The 18,583-nt window shown below is 36.6% G+C and overlaps 2 protein-coding genes across 2 annotated transcripts; both read right to left on the reverse strand.

Annotated features, from left to right (window-relative positions):
* Positions 1-307: 307 nt before the first annotated feature.
* LOC103954759 (2-carboxy-D-arabinitol-1-phosphatase) lies at positions 308-7,020 on the reverse strand. The gene is given in 12 exon segments (XM_048569128.1): positions 308-514; positions 2,749-2,847; positions 3,047-3,148; positions 3,241-3,301; positions 3,470-3,506; positions 3,509-3,558; positions 3,783-3,903; positions 3,999-4,145; positions 4,148-4,214; positions 4,338-4,443; positions 6,481-6,741; positions 6,743-7,020. Coding segments are annotated over 12 exon segments (1,359 nt in total). The 5' UTR covers positions 6,844-7,020.
* A 704-nt stretch (positions 7,021-7,724) lies between these two features.
* LOC103954758 (probable ribosome biogenesis protein RLP24) lies at positions 7,725-10,137 on the reverse strand. The gene is given in 7 exon segments (XM_009366579.3): positions 7,725-8,136; positions 8,234-8,322; positions 8,324-8,371; positions 8,488-8,543; positions 8,546-8,600; positions 9,109-9,218; positions 9,949-10,137. Coding segments are annotated over 6 exon segments (486 nt in total). The 5' UTR covers positions 9,190-9,218; positions 9,949-10,137; the 3' UTR covers positions 7,725-7,979.
* Positions 10,138-18,583: the final 8,446 nt, after the last annotated feature.

Below are 18,583 nucleotides of genomic sequence, written 5' to 3' on the forward strand. Positions count from 1 at the left end.
ATTTCTCGTCCTATCAGCTTGTGAGGTGATGTTAGACCAAGTCCTCAGTCCGTTAGAATCAAATCTGTTTGAATCTTTTATTCTCTTTGTAATTCTTATCTCTAAATAGTTTGTTAGGCGTAGGACTTTGTCAATATTCTTAAGCGCTCTAATTGTATATTTAAATTTCAAACCTTCCATGTAAATAGAGGTTTGAAACCCTATATGTAATCTTCAGTATATTATGAATACATGCAACCTAAGCTTGATGGGGTATGCAATTGACTAGTGAAAAACCTAGCTACATATTTTACAACATTTAAAGTTCTTAGTTTGTACAACAATTCCCCATCAGTGCTACGTGCAATGCAGGATGACAGACTGCTACAACAACTTTTTCTTGTTTGGCTTCAGCGTCTAGTTCATTTACGAGAGACTCCCAGGCTTTCTCATATTGATCCCACACATGTCCCATGACTATGTCCTCTAATCCATTTAGCCATCCAGCCTGAAGAAGCAGAATATTACCTTCATCCTGCAAAAACAAAAAAAAAATCAAAAATAATCGATTGGCGAAGTTAACAGGGCCACTCTTAACGAAGTTTTTTCAGTACAAAGTTAAAAGACTAGCTTGTTTCCTACCCTCATGGACTTTATTGCATTAAACAAGAATGAAAGAAGAGGTGAAAACATTTATGTTTGATGCTATATGTTGTTCTATCGAAAAATGAAGCCGGAATTGAAGAATGACAAAATGTGATTCTTTCTTGGAATCTAAGCAAGAGAGAAAGATTATGAACATCAAGTTTAGATTTCTCACCTTAAATGAGCATTGAACGGTGCAGGGCAGGCTCTGAGGGAAACCGAGGTAAGGCGGTCACCTAGGGCCCCCAAATTTTTTTATATAATCTACAAATAATATAAACATATCAGAAGTAAAAAGCATCATAGTTGTGTTGTTAGCGTAGTGGAAGTTTGCCAGCTGTTTTTCCTTGGGGGGTTTAAGTTTGATAGTTGCAGTTGCGTCTTCTAGCATTAGTTTCTTTTTTATTTTTTAAAATTGAAATTAATAGCCTAATCAAGGAGTTGATTACAAATAGCCATCATCCTAATCCAAATGTATATAGACGCATTAGTTTCTTTTGCCTTCCTCTTCAACATATAAAGTTACAAAACCTAAGTCCCTTTGCAATCCTCTTTTTCCTTTACTTTCCTATTTCTCCATTTTTATTGAATGTTTAAATCAACTCTCACATGTTCTTGAAGATTGTAATTTGAGGTAACCAAAACTATGATTTTTTTCTTCAATAATTTATTATTCAATTGGATGATTCTAATATCTTGGCCTCGTTTGGTGGGTCGCATAATGAAGCGGATAAGATTAATAATATGAACCCGATCATTTGGTGTCCTCTCGTATTAAATAGTCGCCGGATTAATTTAGTCAGTCTGCTTATTTAGTAGGGTATACACCTGCATAACAAACCCTTCCAAAAGGAGTGGATTATTAGTTTGGTTCCCTTCCCTCTCTCTTGCACTTCGTTCTCCACGACACCTAATTGAGCGCCAACACCTGGGTGTACAAAATTCGATTGGAGACGACGGGGAGTCCCTGGGACCATGACTCGAGTTTTTAGGGAGATAAAGCTTTGGATTTTTTGGGCCCGCACTTTTTCTCCTTAACGACGGTGGGGATTTGGGGGAAGGAGGTGGAGATTACTGTGAGAGTTACAGAGAGCTTGAGGAAATCAAAATTGGATTTATGGGTTTTATCGTTTTCATCATCATCATCGGCGGGTGAAATGTGAGATGAGGAGATAATGGATGGAGGGAGGGGTTTTGGCTGGGTTTTGGTGAGGGGTATTGGTTTGGGGTATGGGGATAGGGAAGAAGATGAGCCTAAAAGGAAATAGGAGTCCATAGAGCTTCTCTCTCTTTATCTCTCGCTTCTACATTTGATTAAGTGAAGGTTTTGTGGACGAAAGGTGTGACTCCATTTTTCAGCTTCTTCTCTTTCAGGTTTTTGTAAGGGTGTTGGGGGTGCGACAAAGAGATCTGGGGAAGACAAGACTGAAGAGATTATTTTAATTTTTTTTAATTTTATTTTAAGTTTGATTTAAATAAAGGAAGATTTTGTTCTTTTTTAATTTGACCCATTTGGTGGTCGTGAATGTGTAAAAAAAAAAAAAATCCATTTTTTTCATTAATCATCAATTTTTATCTTAAAAGTAATAATTCTTTGAATTCCTTCTATCCGGTATAGTATCAAACACAGTATAAATAATACAATCGTTAGTCGATACAGCACCAAACGTCAAACAAATTTAGTTAGTACTATCCAATGACTATTTATCTTATCCGACTGAAATAGTCAGTACAATCCAAGCTGCTAAACGAGGCTTTAGTGTAATGTTGATTTTAAAAAGAACCATGGCATTGTTGAACTTATTATATTCATCAATCAAGTTTAGTTGTTATTTACTCTATCAATCAAAGTTTTATTGTTATTTACTCTCTTTATCATATATCGTTGACTGTAAATTCTTGGTACATTTGAGTCCAAAAATGTGAGACATGTATTATTTATGTAATCTTTGTATATCTGTCTTCTTTGATATTAATTTTTAAAGATATTTGATGTAAAACTAACCTTTTTCATGTATTTAGAGAATTCTTTTTTATACATAATCACTATACAAAAGACTGGGGGTCAGAAAATTTTAGGGCCCCACTTCAAAGACCAGTCTAGGGCTCCTAAATTCTCAGGGCCGGCCCTAGAAGGATGTCCTCAACATGAAGGTTCTCCATCTTTATCTCCAAGTCATGTGGCAAACAATCAACATCCAAGCAATCTACAACTTCTTGCACCTACAATTGCTTTAGCATATAATTAACTAGGGAGCAAAATTTATAACTCTTTTAATAAGAGGATTAGATCACCAATTCTTCCCCAATCCCCTCCTAAAAGGAATTAATAGAAATTTTAGTCTCGTCGAATAAGGAAGAAAAAAAGAGAGGGAATACAGTATTCTACAAACTGACTTGAGAACATCTAGGATGAACTTACTTTGGAGATGGCAATTGCTGTTTCAACACAAGCTTTCTTTGGACTACTGCTAACTGTAGAACTCACTTTCAAATCCAAAAGTAGCGCCACAGTTTTTTGGGACTGTAATGTGTCTGCGAAAAGTACATCAAATTCCGATCATATGACAGTGATATATGAAATTGTGAAAATAAAATAAACAGTTGGTGGAGTACCTTCATAACCCCAAACATGTCCATTGGTTGATTGATGGTCGAAGGAAAACCAGTCTGTTTAACATCGGAGGTGATAATTCAGAAACATATATGAGGAATATAAAGCTTGGTGGTTTCTCTTGACAGTTCAACCTTGAATTTATACTCAACCAAACCAGCAAAAGAAGTGAGAATATATCAACAAAAAAATCACACAGCACTTTCAAATGTTCTCCTCATACCTCTCTAGTCGCTCTGTGTGGATCCATGACAAACAAGTATAATCCCTTACCCGTTTTCCTTCCTCATGAACTTCCACCAGCAACTGGTGAGCTAGGGGTCAACATTAACATTGCAATATCATTTAGAGGACAACATATCCACTTACACAACCTACATAACAATAAAAGCTTCATGAACTACACGAATAAATTTAAACAACAGAAAGAGAGACAGAGAGGGAGATGTTTGTCTTCATACTTATAGCTCATACCAGCAGCATAGGTAATTACCATGATGGCGAATGTAATCAACCTCATTTTTCATCAGTAAAGATGCCCAATACCTGGTACAGTCGATTGAGGCAAATATACGGTGATCCACCCTCAACTCATGGGATGAAATCCAACACACTTACACCACAATTGCTCTAAACTAAAACCCTAAAGTACTATGTTCCCAATCCTGATTTTCAAATGGAAATTTTAATAAGTAATTAAATGAAAAGGATAAAAGTATGCTTAGCAAGAAATGTCATATATCTGAGAAAGGAATAATACCAATAGCGGTTGCAATGAGAGCCTGATTAACAGCATTATGAGGAACCACAAGAACAAACTTGCTTTCATGCAATAGTATTCGGTTTCAGCAACCCCTAGCACATGCCCCTAACTCACTCATAGGATAATGACCGTCAATAATAAATTTGCAGCATCTACATGCCATTATTGAAAAGCTTCACCAAACTTTGCTTTTCCCTCATGCTTCAAGAGGCCCTAAAATCATAAAAGTATATTAACAGTCATCAAATCCTCTTCACCTCATTTGTTTTATATAATTCCTGATGATGCAAAATTCAAAAAGTAAATTGCCGAAGGAACGTAGAAAATATAACTCACTTGAAATGCATACAAGTCAATTTCCCTCATATCAGAGTCCATAATCATTTCCTCTTTGTGAGGAACCCATATAATTTTAGCTGTTCTCTTTGACCTCATCAGGGGACTGCAACGTATAACGCAATGTTAGTAGAGATCCAATGCAAGAACAAGGGTCAGTTACCTAGAATAAACTAATACAATTTACAAAGATGGTTTGGATTTGGTTATTAGATTTGATATATGCTGAAATGTAGGGTAGTGGGAATGCTCAAAAGGGTTGAAGCTATTACATTGTCTAAGCTTATCGGAACACCACCACCCTCACTTGCAGTTGTGTAGCTTGTTGCTTCACAAGAGAGCCCAACATATGGAATTCCACAATTTGGAAGGTTGTGTTTCGTTTTAGGAATTCGAACTCCAAATTGCGCTTTCTAATATCGTGCTAAGGTTTTCTTTGAGTTACTAATTTTCAAAACCTTACAATTTAAAATGTCGCATAACAATTATATATATTCAAATAGGCTGAAACAAGACGGCTTATTTGGCTCCGACTACTCTCGAACTAGTACGGAATCTATTTTCTTAAAGCCTGACATAACAATTCAATTGGATATTGCTCCAAATACTCCGTTTTCCTCAGGTTTTCTTTGGGGATTATTTTCCTAACAATTCAATTGTTTCTTGGGCATTACATAAGCTACAAAACTAATAAAAAATGCAACAAGTTGAACGTAACGCCCCGACCCAAAATTTTTTATTTCGGAAATAATTGCAGTGATAGGCCAAATTAAACTCTTGTTTATTTAACTACCATAATTTATATTTCTTTATCTAAATTTATTAATCACTCACAAAATCTATAACCAAAATTTAATTACCAAAACATAAGATTTAATTTTTACAATTAATCACCAAATTTATTTTCTTAATTCAAATTCCCAACAAAGGATTAATCTCAATTATTTAAGGCTTCATCGAACCCCTGTTAGATTGCCTACGTACCCTTGATGCGGGATCAAGCCTTTTGTAGTTCACGTTTCATTTTCAATCCATTTCCAAGGACATTCAAGTAACCGAAATAACCAACATTGGGTTTAATAATCGAAACATATTAATTGAATACCAAATTCATATTTAGAATATCAAAATTTGCACAAAATGGCAGCATCGGCCCACTGGCCACACGTCGCCATGGGTGGTGGCCAGCCGCCCCTGACTATCCAGAAAATTTAACTATTTCCAAAGATTACCAAATTTTGTAGGAATGTACAACTAAAGGAGAGGAACATTTTTCATACCTGGATTGAACCCTAATTCGAACGAGAATTGCTCGGATTTTCCTCGAACCAGCTGGAACCCTAGAATTTGGGTGTCCTTGATTCGTCAAAATCATAGCTCCGCCACCCCCAAACTTGTTTGGACTTTAATCCAAGCCTTAAGAGGAGTTGAACAAGGTTGGTGGTCAATGGTAGCACATGCAAAAATGGCAGAATTGTTGTCGACACCCATGAACTGTCAGGGTGTTTTCCACTAAAATAAAACCAAAATCCTTCTAATTTTTGGTGGAAATGGAAGGAGGGGCTAGATGATGATTAGGAGTGGTGGATTGGTCCAAATCATCAGAAAAAATGGTGGAAAGCGACGGAAAGCCGTCGGAATAATAGGTCGGGTCGCACGATTTGGGTGAGAGGGATCCATGATCCAATGTCTCCTTCTTCTCTCCCTTCCCCTCATTTCTTCCTTCCTCATTGGTCCACACTCTCCCTCCTCTCTCCCGCAATCTTCTCTTCCTCACAGCCACACACGTGGCATCATCCCATTGCTCCAGATTTTCTAGAGCCTTCCAATTTAATGGTAAAATGCATATTTTGCCCTCCACTTCAATCGTTAATAACTTCTTCGTTATAATTCCGTTTCACAAATGGTTTTTGCCCACACGCTCGTGAGATCGAACTCCATCCAAGTATGCCAAGAAAAATGATAAAATATGCAAGGATAAAATATGTCCTCATAAATTATAAAAATTCCCAAAAATAAAACTTTAAAATTTCTTAATTAAATTTTCATAACTATAAATCGATTTATTTTCGATTTTCTTCACATATTCATAATTAAGAATATCTAATTCATGTATTTAAATTTTCAGGGTATTAAACCGAACCTGGCAAAGTAGATATTTAGAGTATCATTGATGAGTATCAGGTGGGAAGTCTCGGCCTAAGCCTCACCTTTCTTGGTGAGCACGGAAAAATTGGAGCTCCCCCAGATCCGACCCTACTCGTTCCACATGCTCTGCCCGTGCCTCACCGACACCAGCCTCTTTGCCCCCGTCACTGCCGAGAATGGCATCGACGCGTAGAGCTCGGAGCTCAACTCCCTCTACTCGGAGGACTTTGGCGCCTCATGCACGGCGGAGGCTGCCACTGCTAGGGTGCACCCTTGTAGGGCTTGGGATCAGAAAGACAAAAATGACTGCGAAGCTTGTGCTGTGGATGAGAAAAGGAGTGGGAGTGAGTGAGATCATAATCTAGCATTTGGATTTGGAAGTGTTTGTTTCTTGTGATTTGGTTGTCTGGCGCTTAAGAGTTGGAAAAATCAATTGGAGGAGTTTTTGTTCGGTTACCGTTGCTTCTGTGAGCCAGGGAGATGAGGGAGAAGCTAAGGGGACTTCCTTGGAACTTCGGATTATCAGTTACTCCAGTTGTTTTAACCGTTATATTTTTGTTTTAAAATATAAAAAATAAAATTCAAGGGTTAAAAAATCCAAAAATACAGCGGTGCATCTAAAATTTTGTGGGAAGCTAATACCACGTGGCACTCTCAAAGTTATATTGCTTCATGTTCAAGGGTGCATTTTTGCATGTTTGTAAGCATCACCACAATTCATTATCGTTGGATGAGTGATTTAATCATTTTCCTGCACAAATATTTTTCTTTGCCAACGTGGTTTGAACTTGCGCCGAAATGCAAAGGCACAACCTTCCACAACTGTGGAAAAGACAACCTACTTCCGTCATAAATTTTAAAATTTAAACTTGTCAAACCAATTAATATGATGGTAATGCTCGTCACCAATTAAGGGTTGCGAACCAAAACGTTCCATATGCTCCCATGTTCAATGAGGTGCTATGGGCAAAAGAAATAACAGCTATATTTTGAATGGTTCATGTCCAAGAGAGAGCCTCAGGATGAAATAAAAAGGCAGCCGTAGTGAGCTCTTAACAGAGTATTAAAATGATTCGTTTACCAGAATGTAACTGTTGGTATCACACTAACACCCAAGTTTTTCCCATATCAACGAAGGTGCATTGACTGGGATATGGCTGATATGAATTCTTCAAGTTGACTTGACGCAATCCCTATGCAAATATAACTACTCAAATAAAATGTATAAAGTCCCAAAACTGCTCAAATCAAATGTATAAAGTCCCAAAACTGTTGGACCATAAATTCAAAAACTTACATATAGAATATCTTGTTATAAACGTTTTACAACAGACCTGGGACTCGACGAACATAATTTAGATCCGACGCTACAAGTTCATGAGAAGGAAAACGGGATCCAAAACTTCAATCAACACAGAAACAATCGTCTTGCTACTTGTTGGAACTATGGATGCAAAAGAGACGGATAAAACCATGACTGCTGAAACAATAAATTTACTCCTCCATGGCAACTTGTTTCTCGAGATGCGGTTGGGAAACCTTGACGAGTGATGGCTCTTGCTGTTGCGCAATCGGAGATATGACCAAGTGGAGGCTATGGTCAATCTCTTTCCTTTTCTCATTTTGCTCTTTGACATTCTTGCCCTTCATCCTGCATAAGTTTTTAACAAGTTTCGTAAGATGAAGAAAACCAAAAACAGGTTTGACTGTTTTCTACAGAAGGTTAAAATGGAACAGGAGGAATGTACCTATTCTTGTGGTGTCTGGCCTCTCTCTCGATTCTGACTTTATCGATCTTCTTAATTGCCTTCAGAGTGTCTTCTGTAAGACTCCTGTCAGTATCTCTCCGGCCTATTTCGTTTTCTCTCAAACTCAAAGGTTGAGTCCTGCAGATAGAAAGAAAAGAGTAACATAACTAACAGGATATTACCCAAGCAATTAAACGATATTTACTAAATGTCTGTAACAATAATAGGATTAAGAGAGATCAAAGTTAGTTTACCTGCGTCATGTCCTTTCCACGCAACCGCCTATAGGCCTTAGTCCACTTCACCTTCGCGGATTCCTCTTCATCTTAAAGTTCTTGTGGCATTTGGATCTGCAGAATCGAAAAATCTAGAAGAGGAATGGTGTCAGGTTATCCGGTCACACATCATATAGCCTCAGAGCAATGTGAGTGTTATCAGTAACCATCATCAGTTTCACAGTGAAAGCATAAGATGCTAAGAAAATGCAAACTATTTCTGGAGTAAATCTGAACTAAAAGATCAAAAAATTAACCCAACTTGAGGACCTCAGTCCAAAACAAAACCCCAAACTGAGTGCCAAATAAATTGACTCATCGTAGCGTCAACCCTGAATGGAATTAATATAAATAGCATCCTTGACATAACCATGTAAACTAAAACTAATCTAAGCTGACTTAACCAACAGTAAATCAGGCACTGTTTGATTATAGGACTGGAAAACCATATAGGTTCAGCTGTTCAGGACTAAATGAGTAACATTTTCAAACTTAAGGCTCACGAGTGCATCTGTATGGCTGTCATAGTCCCTGTTGAGATTACTACAATTAGAATACAACTACTTTTGTGCTTTAGTAGAGAGTAGATAACAACTTTACCTTTGCATCGTTGCGAACAAACTGAATCCCATGTCCGGGGTATACGGTAGAGGAACAAAACCAGCACTTTTCCAACCTCATTGTTCCCTTAGATCATATAGTCCTACTTTCTGGGAGAAAAATTAAGTGTACCATCATTAAGAATTCACAACCAACCACATCAATTATTATAAAAGTACATGGAACCCCTTTATTCGTCTATCCAAATCAATCCATGACTAACAACCTAAATGATTGCAATGATTTTGCCGAGCAGTATCACATATACTCTCCATCCACATTAATCTAGCAGGCATTAGATCGATTTGATATATCAAAAGAGCTATACATTCTCAAATCTCAATGTTAGCTCTAACAGTTATTCTTCTAAAGTCCCACTGTTACGAAAAAGTTAACGAATGGAAACCAGCAACATAGTGGACAAAAAATAAAATCTCAACTGCGCCACCGGAAACAGGAACAGGTAGAGCAATACAATGCGATACAGTGATTCAGGAAAACTCAAAAATTCAGATACAGGTATGGCATAGATAAGTCAAGCAGAAATATTATTTACAAATTTTAGCCAACAATATTCCAAATTCACGGGAAAAAACTGAATCAATATTAATTTGGGTATTATTCTAAATCAGATAATTCAATTCGTAGCCAGTTTTCAATTTTTCCCCAGAAGAATATGAGGGGGCAAGAAAAAAAAAAGCAAAATTTTCAACATGAATTTGAACATACATTTAGCCTATCAACCAATATCAAGCAGTGAATGACATTTCCAACAGCACAAACACGAAAGCAAAACATAGAGAAATTTATAAGTGAAATCAAAGAATCGATTGAGATTACCTATTGAGAGAGAGGGAGAGAACTCACCGACTGAGAAGAGAGAGAGAGAGAGAGAGAGAGAGAGAGAGAGAGAGAGAGACGAGGGTGGGAGAGGGTGAAGTGCCTGCAAGAGGCGTCGCAGGAGACGAGAGGTGGTGGGAAACACGAGAGATGAATCGAGTTTAGGGTTTTAGTAAGAATTGGGCTGGGAAATTAGGGTTTACATAACAACTGAAAAAATTTTGACTTTTTATTTTTAGAGGAACCAAATTTTTTCAAACTAAATTTGTAAATCAAATGATATGAATGTTAATAATTGAATTATTAATATGTTTATTTTCTATTTGTACCACATCATTTGATAAAAAAAAATTGTAAATCAAATTATACTATTGTTGATGATTGAATTATTAACATACTTATTTTTTATTTGTACCACATTATTTGATTTAAAATTTGATCTCTTTAACATTATCCTCCTTTAAAATAGAGCACTTCTTTTAATCGTCAGGCCTTTATCGTAAGTCAGAAAAAAAGTGATCGAGAAATTAATATATTGAATGTACATAGAAATCACATTTACATAGTAAATTAGAAAATTTGAGTGTGATACTTATATGTTGAACTCATGAGTGTGATATTAATATATTGAATTCACACTAATGTAACAATAATGTTATAGATAATAAAATCAGGTTACCTGATTCCTATGTGTATATATATCACACTCGCTCAAACTATTGTGGAATGCGTAATGACACGCCCCGACTCAAAATGTCCACCTGGACTTCGAATCGAGCTGTGCTGGCCGACATCAGAATGGTGATGTAGCCATAAAGTGTAGTGATGTGGAAAATGTGAATAAATTTAAACCTAAAAGTGCCTAAAGATAAAAGTGCGCTTGTGAGCGAGAATGAATTCATTTCACACGTGATGTTAAAGCATAAGTAAAGTACAGTAAAGTATAATGAGAATCATACCATCGAAGGTAACCATCTATACCAAGATTTGCCAAGAATTCTCGTCAACACGAAAGCTCAGCTACTAAACTTGGAGGGGCAAAAAACAAGGGTGAGTGAGCCTAAAAATAAAGTTTTATAAAAACCTTTTTCAAAACTTTATAACCCCTCACCATAAAATAAGTATAGTTTCCAAAATATACATACTATGTATAGTATGAAAATACTTACCGTAGCCTGCAATATCTCAAGACTTCAATACGTCACAAAATTCGTAGATAAGCATATAACTTCTAGAAATCACAATATCTCGCAAAAATAAATATATCACATCGAGTGCTCATCGACACATGCTGACACACGATTCATGTAGAGGTATTTTGACATGAACAAAACTCGGTGTAATAATGATTTACGCTTTATTACTACAATGTCGTTATACGCATCACATACAAGTCCTAATTGCCTATAGCAATCTAGGATAGGACTGGCACCTACAATGGATCCAAAGTGAGCGTACGGTGCGATGTGAACATACACATGAAAGAATGGCCCTAGCCCAGGGGAGTACTAACATCGATGCAGCAATGATGAGCAGATAACGTAAATAAAATCATACAGTGGTAAATTGATAATTCACGTCACCGTGATATTATTCATGGCCATAAATATAATTAAGGCATCAATAATAATACGCATAATGTGCATCTCGTAGGACGTAGCATAACTTCACAATTTCTATCATTGCGCTAATAAACGTCACACTAATCTAGGCGTACTATAGGAAAATCTTTAAGAAATGTATGAATGGAAACTAACAATTATATATATACTATATAAAAGAAAAGATTGACTCACATGCAAGGTTTTAAAAAACACTAGGTGCTAGTCGAGTGACGGGCTGGTGCCTAGTGCCTAGGCGGCTAGGCAGGGTCTAGGCGGCCTAGGCGGATTTAGGTAAATTTCTTGTATATCTTGTAAATAAGTGCATATTGACACTTACAAAAAATTATACTTGTATGAAATTCATGGATAAGATAATAAAAGAATGATAAAATACAAAAAAATTATTTAACAAATCCAAAATTTAAAAACATATTAAGCATATATGTCATATAACTTAAGATATTTTGAAAGATTATATGTAATTTTTTTAAAATAAAAGTAAAAATCCCACGTAGTGGGTTGGGTGGTTCATGATAAAGAGAAAATTTTGATGACAATATGGGTGGTTCATAATAATTTGCAAAATATTTTTTAGAGATCATATTAATTTATGTTGAATTTAAAGAGAAATAAAGGTGTCAAATATGTGGATGTGGAAAAGGCACACTAGGATGCATAAAGATGGGACTCTGCACCAATACTTATTGTTAATGACATTCAACCTGACTGATAGCCTATGGCTTTTTACAAAAAACAAGTAATTTGATGATAGGTGTTCAAATTTGATTGGAGAGAAACTAAGAAAAAAAAAAAGAATAGTATGTAGAGTGGTCACGTGGTGTGAAAGGAAGAGAGAGAAAGTCATCATCTTCATCTTTCCTCTTCGCCAAACCGAGAACCAGAAGAAACCCAGAAAGGTGATCTGCATTCTTGAAAACATAACAAACCGAAATTCACCCACCTAGGCCGCCCAAGGGCCGCCTAGGCCGTCTCGGCGGCGGCCTAATCCCTATCCTAATTTTTCTCCTGATTTTGAGTTAATCCCCACTGCCACCTAGGCCAATTTTTAGAGCACTGCTCACAGGTACATGCGATGTCACATCCATTCAAGTTAGGAAGACGGAGTCTCCGATAGTAATTGCACCTAAGCAGAATATTAGGACCATTAGTAAAACTCAACTAAAACGATTAAATTTGGAAAAACGGAGTGCAGATTTGGAATCAGAACGTTAAGATACGCTAAGAAGGGTCTCCCTGCAAATTTTGTAAAAAGTCAACCAAAAGTCAATGGTCAACCCTAAAAAATCAAATGAGACGTCTCGGTGGTTATCTATGTTAAAACTTTAGAATTTCACTAAATGGATATCAAAAATGGACTCGAGACATTGAAATTAGCCTAGAAGGGTTTCTGAGAAAATTTTGAAAAAAAGTCAACTAACAGTCAATAGTTAACTTTAATGAAATATTCCATTCTCAAATGGAATATTCCAAATCTGAAATGGATCCAGGTCGTATCCAGGTTTGGGCTAAGTCAGGACTTGGGTTAGGGTTAATGAGTCATGGGTCTGGGCCCTTTTTTTTTTTTTTTTTTGAAACAGGTCAACCCAATCCTCGTCGAGGGTCCGGTCATTGGTTTCTGAGCTGGTTGATTGGGATAGCTTCTCAAGCTCAAATCTCAACCATAACTCACCATTTAATTACCAAAATGAAGCTAGGAGGGTAGGGATTTGAATTATCCCATTTTTGTTCTCAGTTGTGGATAGAAAGTGGCCTGAAAAAGGCCTGCAACCCACGGGTCCTTCTCTGGAAAACTGGGAAATAGTTTTTCCAAATTATTTTTGTCACAAAACCTTCCCAAAATCACTTATCACACTTAGATTTACACTGAGCAACTAGAGATATTCATCCTAAGGTATTTCCGACTCACCTTCACCGGAAATTTGCGACATCTCGTCGGCGCTTGTGGTGGATGCATCACGGTTTGATTGCATATGTGTAGTGAACACAGGGAGAAGAGAGAAGGCCTTGAGGTTTGAGATGAAGAGAAGAGCAAGAACTGGTGAGGGTTAGGTGGTCGCTGGCCTCGGTGCCGGTGGTTGCAGTCTATGACGTGGGTTCAACAGAGAGGAGAGTTAGAGTGAGAGAAAGAACCGGAAGAGATGAGAGAATGAGTGAGTTTGAGGGAAGAGAGGGCCGAGAGAGACAATGTGAGGTGGCAGCAAGGAATAGGTCCCAAAGGTCTGAAAAAGGACACGAGAGCAAGGGAAGAGTGGGGTGTGGAATCGCCCTTCACATTTCGTAGTTTCGTAAAATCATCATCGTAACTCCAAATTCGTTTCCTCTTACGCCTACGCATTCGTATTGTCGAGTACTTCAAGATTACGGAAAAAGTGGCTCGTACACCTCACAAAATAACGGTCAACAAAAGTCAACAATCTCACCTCTAGGGCATTTTTGTCAATTCATTCTTTTAAAATTAATAAAATCGTAAAAGTAGGGACAGGTTGTCACACGTAAGGTGGAGATTCCAACCTAAAAACTGTTATTTATAAATGAGGAGAAATCATATAAAACATTGTATAAGTTACAAGACAAACTTGAGCCTATATTTTCTCTTAAATCTTTTATCATAAATATTTTTAATTTTTTTATATATTACTATACAATAGGTCATATTTGTCACGCCACAATGGTCAACAAAAGTTAACCTTCTTAGCTTTTAAAGGCATTCTAGTCCTTTTACACCTTTGAGAATTTAAAATATTTTAATTTCAGGAAGGACCAATGACAAAGGTCCACGTGGAATTGGGTGAAAAGAGAATTGATTCATTGGATTTCCAAAGAACAAAAATTTTAGGAGAGAAAATGGTGACCGGAAGAAAAGGGTGATGTCGTCAACGACAACATCATAGTCCCTTTATTCTCTTCGACAATCCTAAACTCATCTTGCAGGCACTTCGCCTGACATTGTCGAAGGCCACAATCACCCTTCACTATCTTTTCATTGTTCTGCGATCACTCATTTCAATTCCGATCCCATGACACCATTTACTATTTCGATCTACCTATTCGTTGATTGATAGTTCAATAATTTATCTATAGACCCATTTTATTTTATGGTATAGTTAAAATATAAACTCATGTTAGCGCATTGTAAGGCTAAATACACCCCCACCTTCTTAATGTAACAATATCGTTTGTTAAAAAAAAAAAAATATATATATATATATATAAACTTATGTTAAAAGTTGTTTGTCAATAGTTTCTCTATAGACCCATTTTACTCCACCAGTCCTTTTGTTTGTCAAAATAAAATATTGTTTCCCGCCACTTACTACTACGGTCTAATGATATTCCTCTTCACTTGTAAGTGAAAGGTCTTAGGTTCAATTCTCGTTAAGGAAAATTTGAATCACATTAATATTATCTCATTACAAGGCTAAACTCACCTTATTCTTCTTAGTTTCACTTTGAAGCTCTAAATATGTTATAAGTTGACGCAAGTCATAGAATGGCTAAAAAAAACATATATTAGAGTTACTACCTTGACGAATAAACGAAACGACAATGGCTAAAAAAATCTCAATGGAGCAAGAAAGTTCTTGGCGATAGACTAATGAGGTCAAGAATAAACGGCTCCCATGTGAAATAAAAAACCATAGTTAATACCACTTTGGTACTTCAGGAAGAAAAAAAACCCACTTTGGTACAGTTTGGAAGATAAAATAATCCTACAAATTCCATAAGCTTTAAAAAGTTCCACACCCTAAAATCTATCAACATCTATTTGTATAAACACCGAAAGAAGAGAACTGTTGGATTAATTTAGCACTTGGTTCGGTTATTGCGCTTAAATGATTTATATATTTTTTAAATATGAAATAATATAAATAATGGAAAAACTCCACGAAAGATAATTGTATTCAAGATTGTCAGGGCAAGGTCCCACCTTAATTAGTTTAAGACCTCAAGCTTAATAAAGCATGATGTTAACGGGCATGTGAATCTGTTACTAAACCTTAAATTATGGAAAGTATATTGTTATATAAATAAATAAATAATTATCATGTACTTCACAGTAAGCATTAAGTGTCGTATGAAGTGGGTTGTAGAGCGATTGCATTTCAAGACTTTGTTCTTCTATCTTTACGTTGAGCGATTGCCACTTAATACTACGATCTAGTGATATTCCTCTTTATTTGTAAGTGAGAGCTCTTAGCTTTGATTCTCGCCAAAAACGAATTTAAACTACATTATTATTAGCACATTGTGAAACTAAGCTCATTCATTTTTTTCTTAAGGTAAATAATATCGTTTGTTCAAAGCAAAAAAAAAAAAAAAATCAGGTAGTGACAGGACCTTGTCCATGAAATGAAGGTTTGTATATGGACAACAGGTTCAAGGCCTACATTCATCATTTAATAAACCATTAGGAAATTAGAGTGAGAGCATAATTGGACGTTTCCATACTCCTCAAAGCTTGCCCGACTAAATTATTAGAAATCATGTCAACTTCAACATGGTTGTCGTGACGATCATACAAAATTCCCTCCATGATTTTTACGCCATCAACGGTGGTACAAACAACCCCAATCACAAAGGATATCATAATGAACATAATAATATAGGTTCTGAGGGCTATATGAGTTTGTGAATTAATCTTTTGTCTTTTACTCATGTCACATGCATTCTACTAGCATGCACAACAAATATTTAATTAATTTTTAGTTGAAGAACTAAAATTTTAACAAAAGAAGAAAAATAGTGAAATTGTTGTAATTAATATTTAACGTTGTGTGATTTTGTAAATCCTTAATAGATTTGGCTTAGGATTCCAATGTAACCTCGTGATTCTATCCTCTTAGGTTTTGTATTACTTGGAGAGCAAGTATCTCTATTTATGGTTTACTATAAAAAAAGGCACTAACACGAGGGAAACGTATTTTCAAATTTCGTGGAGCACTATCCTCTCTTTCTCTCTCTTTAATGCACCCTCTCATTGCAATCTTTCTTTTGCTGAAATCTCATTGTCTCTGACGATTTAATTTGAGATTCACATCAAATCGAGTCGAGATTTTGTGAGATTTAATTCGAATCTCTATGAATTTGGACCTCGACATCCAGACATTCTTCCCAGTTGCAATTTTAAGGTTCCTAGACAAACTTATGACTCACATCAACCTTCTTGGGTTGAGATCATCGCTGTCTGTCACGGCGCCACTAGCTTCTCCTGTGAAACCCCACCCAGCCTTGCTGGGCTGTTCTCTAGTCTACTTAAGCCATGTTGGGCTTCCCCTGCACTCGGCTCACATGAACCAATCCCAGTTTTTGGGCTTGGGCACCACTGCTTCTTGTTTTGGCTCCCATTGTGCCCTTGTTCTACTGAACCTACCAAAATAGCCCAGTTTCTGAGCTTCTGCTCTCTGCCCGTTCCCTATGTTGGCTTGTAGCGCAAGCAGTAACTAATCAGCCCCAATTTATGGGTCGTGACACATCTCACATAGTTGGCCCTATAAACTTCATTTACTTGTTGTTTTATATATTATTGTTCTGTATATATTGCGTTTGCTTGTAGGTACCCATGAACTTGAAGTTCATAAATTTGAACTCAAAGTTTCGAATAAGTGCCATAGAAACCTGAAGTTCACTTAAAACACTACACCTATGAAACCCACAATTTTCATGTAAAGTTAAACCAAAACATGTATAATAGAACCTAAATGTTATACTTTGTGTGTATGGACGATTTTTTCATTCATTCCACTAATCACAACCTTTTTCCCTTGGTTATAGCGACATGTCAAATTTGAACAAACTCGACTTTACGCTATGGAAGTCTCTGGAAGAAACTACCTGAAGTGGGTCCATGATGTGAAGTTCCACCTTACTGCAAAGAGTCTTAGGGCCACCATTCAAGCTGATCCAGATAACCTGGTTGGCAAAGCTAAAAAAAGCAACCACCATAATTTTTATATGAAGCCATATGCATGACGCACTCCTAGCCAAGTACCCGGCAAACCGAGTACTCCACTGAAGAAGATTCAAGAGCTTTATGTCTCACTTTGGAAGAGCTCTTTGATCATTACATATATATCTTATTGCATGAAGTAAGACACGACTAGCAGCATTTACGCTTCCAATACTTGAAGTCTATGAATGAATACAATTCTGAAGTTTGTTGAATCCAATCACTCTCAAGTTTTTTAAAGAGGACTTGACTAAACAGAATCTCCTGGAGAAAACCTATTCAAGTTTTCATACCATCAGTATTGTCCAAAAGTAACAATATAGGGCACAAGAATGACAAACTTTTCAAATTTGATCTTTCTCTAACTACTTGCAAAAAAGCAAAACTAGCTGTTGATGAAAAATTATCAAGTTAGGCCTACTGGCTCAACTGTTGTGCTTGAAGCACATGCCAATATGAATCTAGGCCTAAATGGATACCATAGGCGTGGCAGGTGAAGTAAGGGCTTAAACCTTAAGTCAAAGGCCCAAGGTTTACAAAGCAATGACCCATGCAAGGGAATAAACCAAGCCTCAAAGGGTGACAACCTCGCTCCTAAAGTCTCAAACTTAAAGAATAAGGGCAAAGTACCCGCCCACCATAGAAGCAGATATGTGCATCGTTGTGGTGTCAAGGACCATTGGTCCCATGTTTCTTGAGCTTCCGCTTATGCTATCGCTGAGTATCACTTATGTCCTCATATGATTGAGACTAATTTTGCTCAAGTGGAGAATCTCGAAGATATTATCCTAGAGATTTCTGATTTTCAAAAGGCATCCGCTCTAATGAAAGATTAGATTTTAGACATGTGGCCGAGTTTCCCTAGTGACCAAACCCCTTTAATTTTTTTTGGTTTATTTGAACAATTTCCTTTGTTTGGATTATTTGTTTGAAATTTTTGGATATTATTTATTGCATGGTTGATTGAATGAAATTTTAAATTTCCTTATACATACCAATTCAATTAATTTATTTATAAATCTGCCTTGTGTGGAAGTTAGTTGTCTGACAAATAACGCAAAAC

This window comes from the organism of the source record quoted next, unplaced genomic scaffold (genome assembly GCF_019419815.1).
Source record: "Pyrus x bretschneideri cultivar Hongxiangsu unplaced genomic scaffold, Pyrus_bretschneideri_v1 Contig5, whole genome shotgun sequence".
Classification (NCBI taxonomy): Eukaryota; Viridiplantae; Streptophyta; class Magnoliopsida; order Rosales; family Rosaceae; genus Pyrus; species Pyrus x bretschneideri.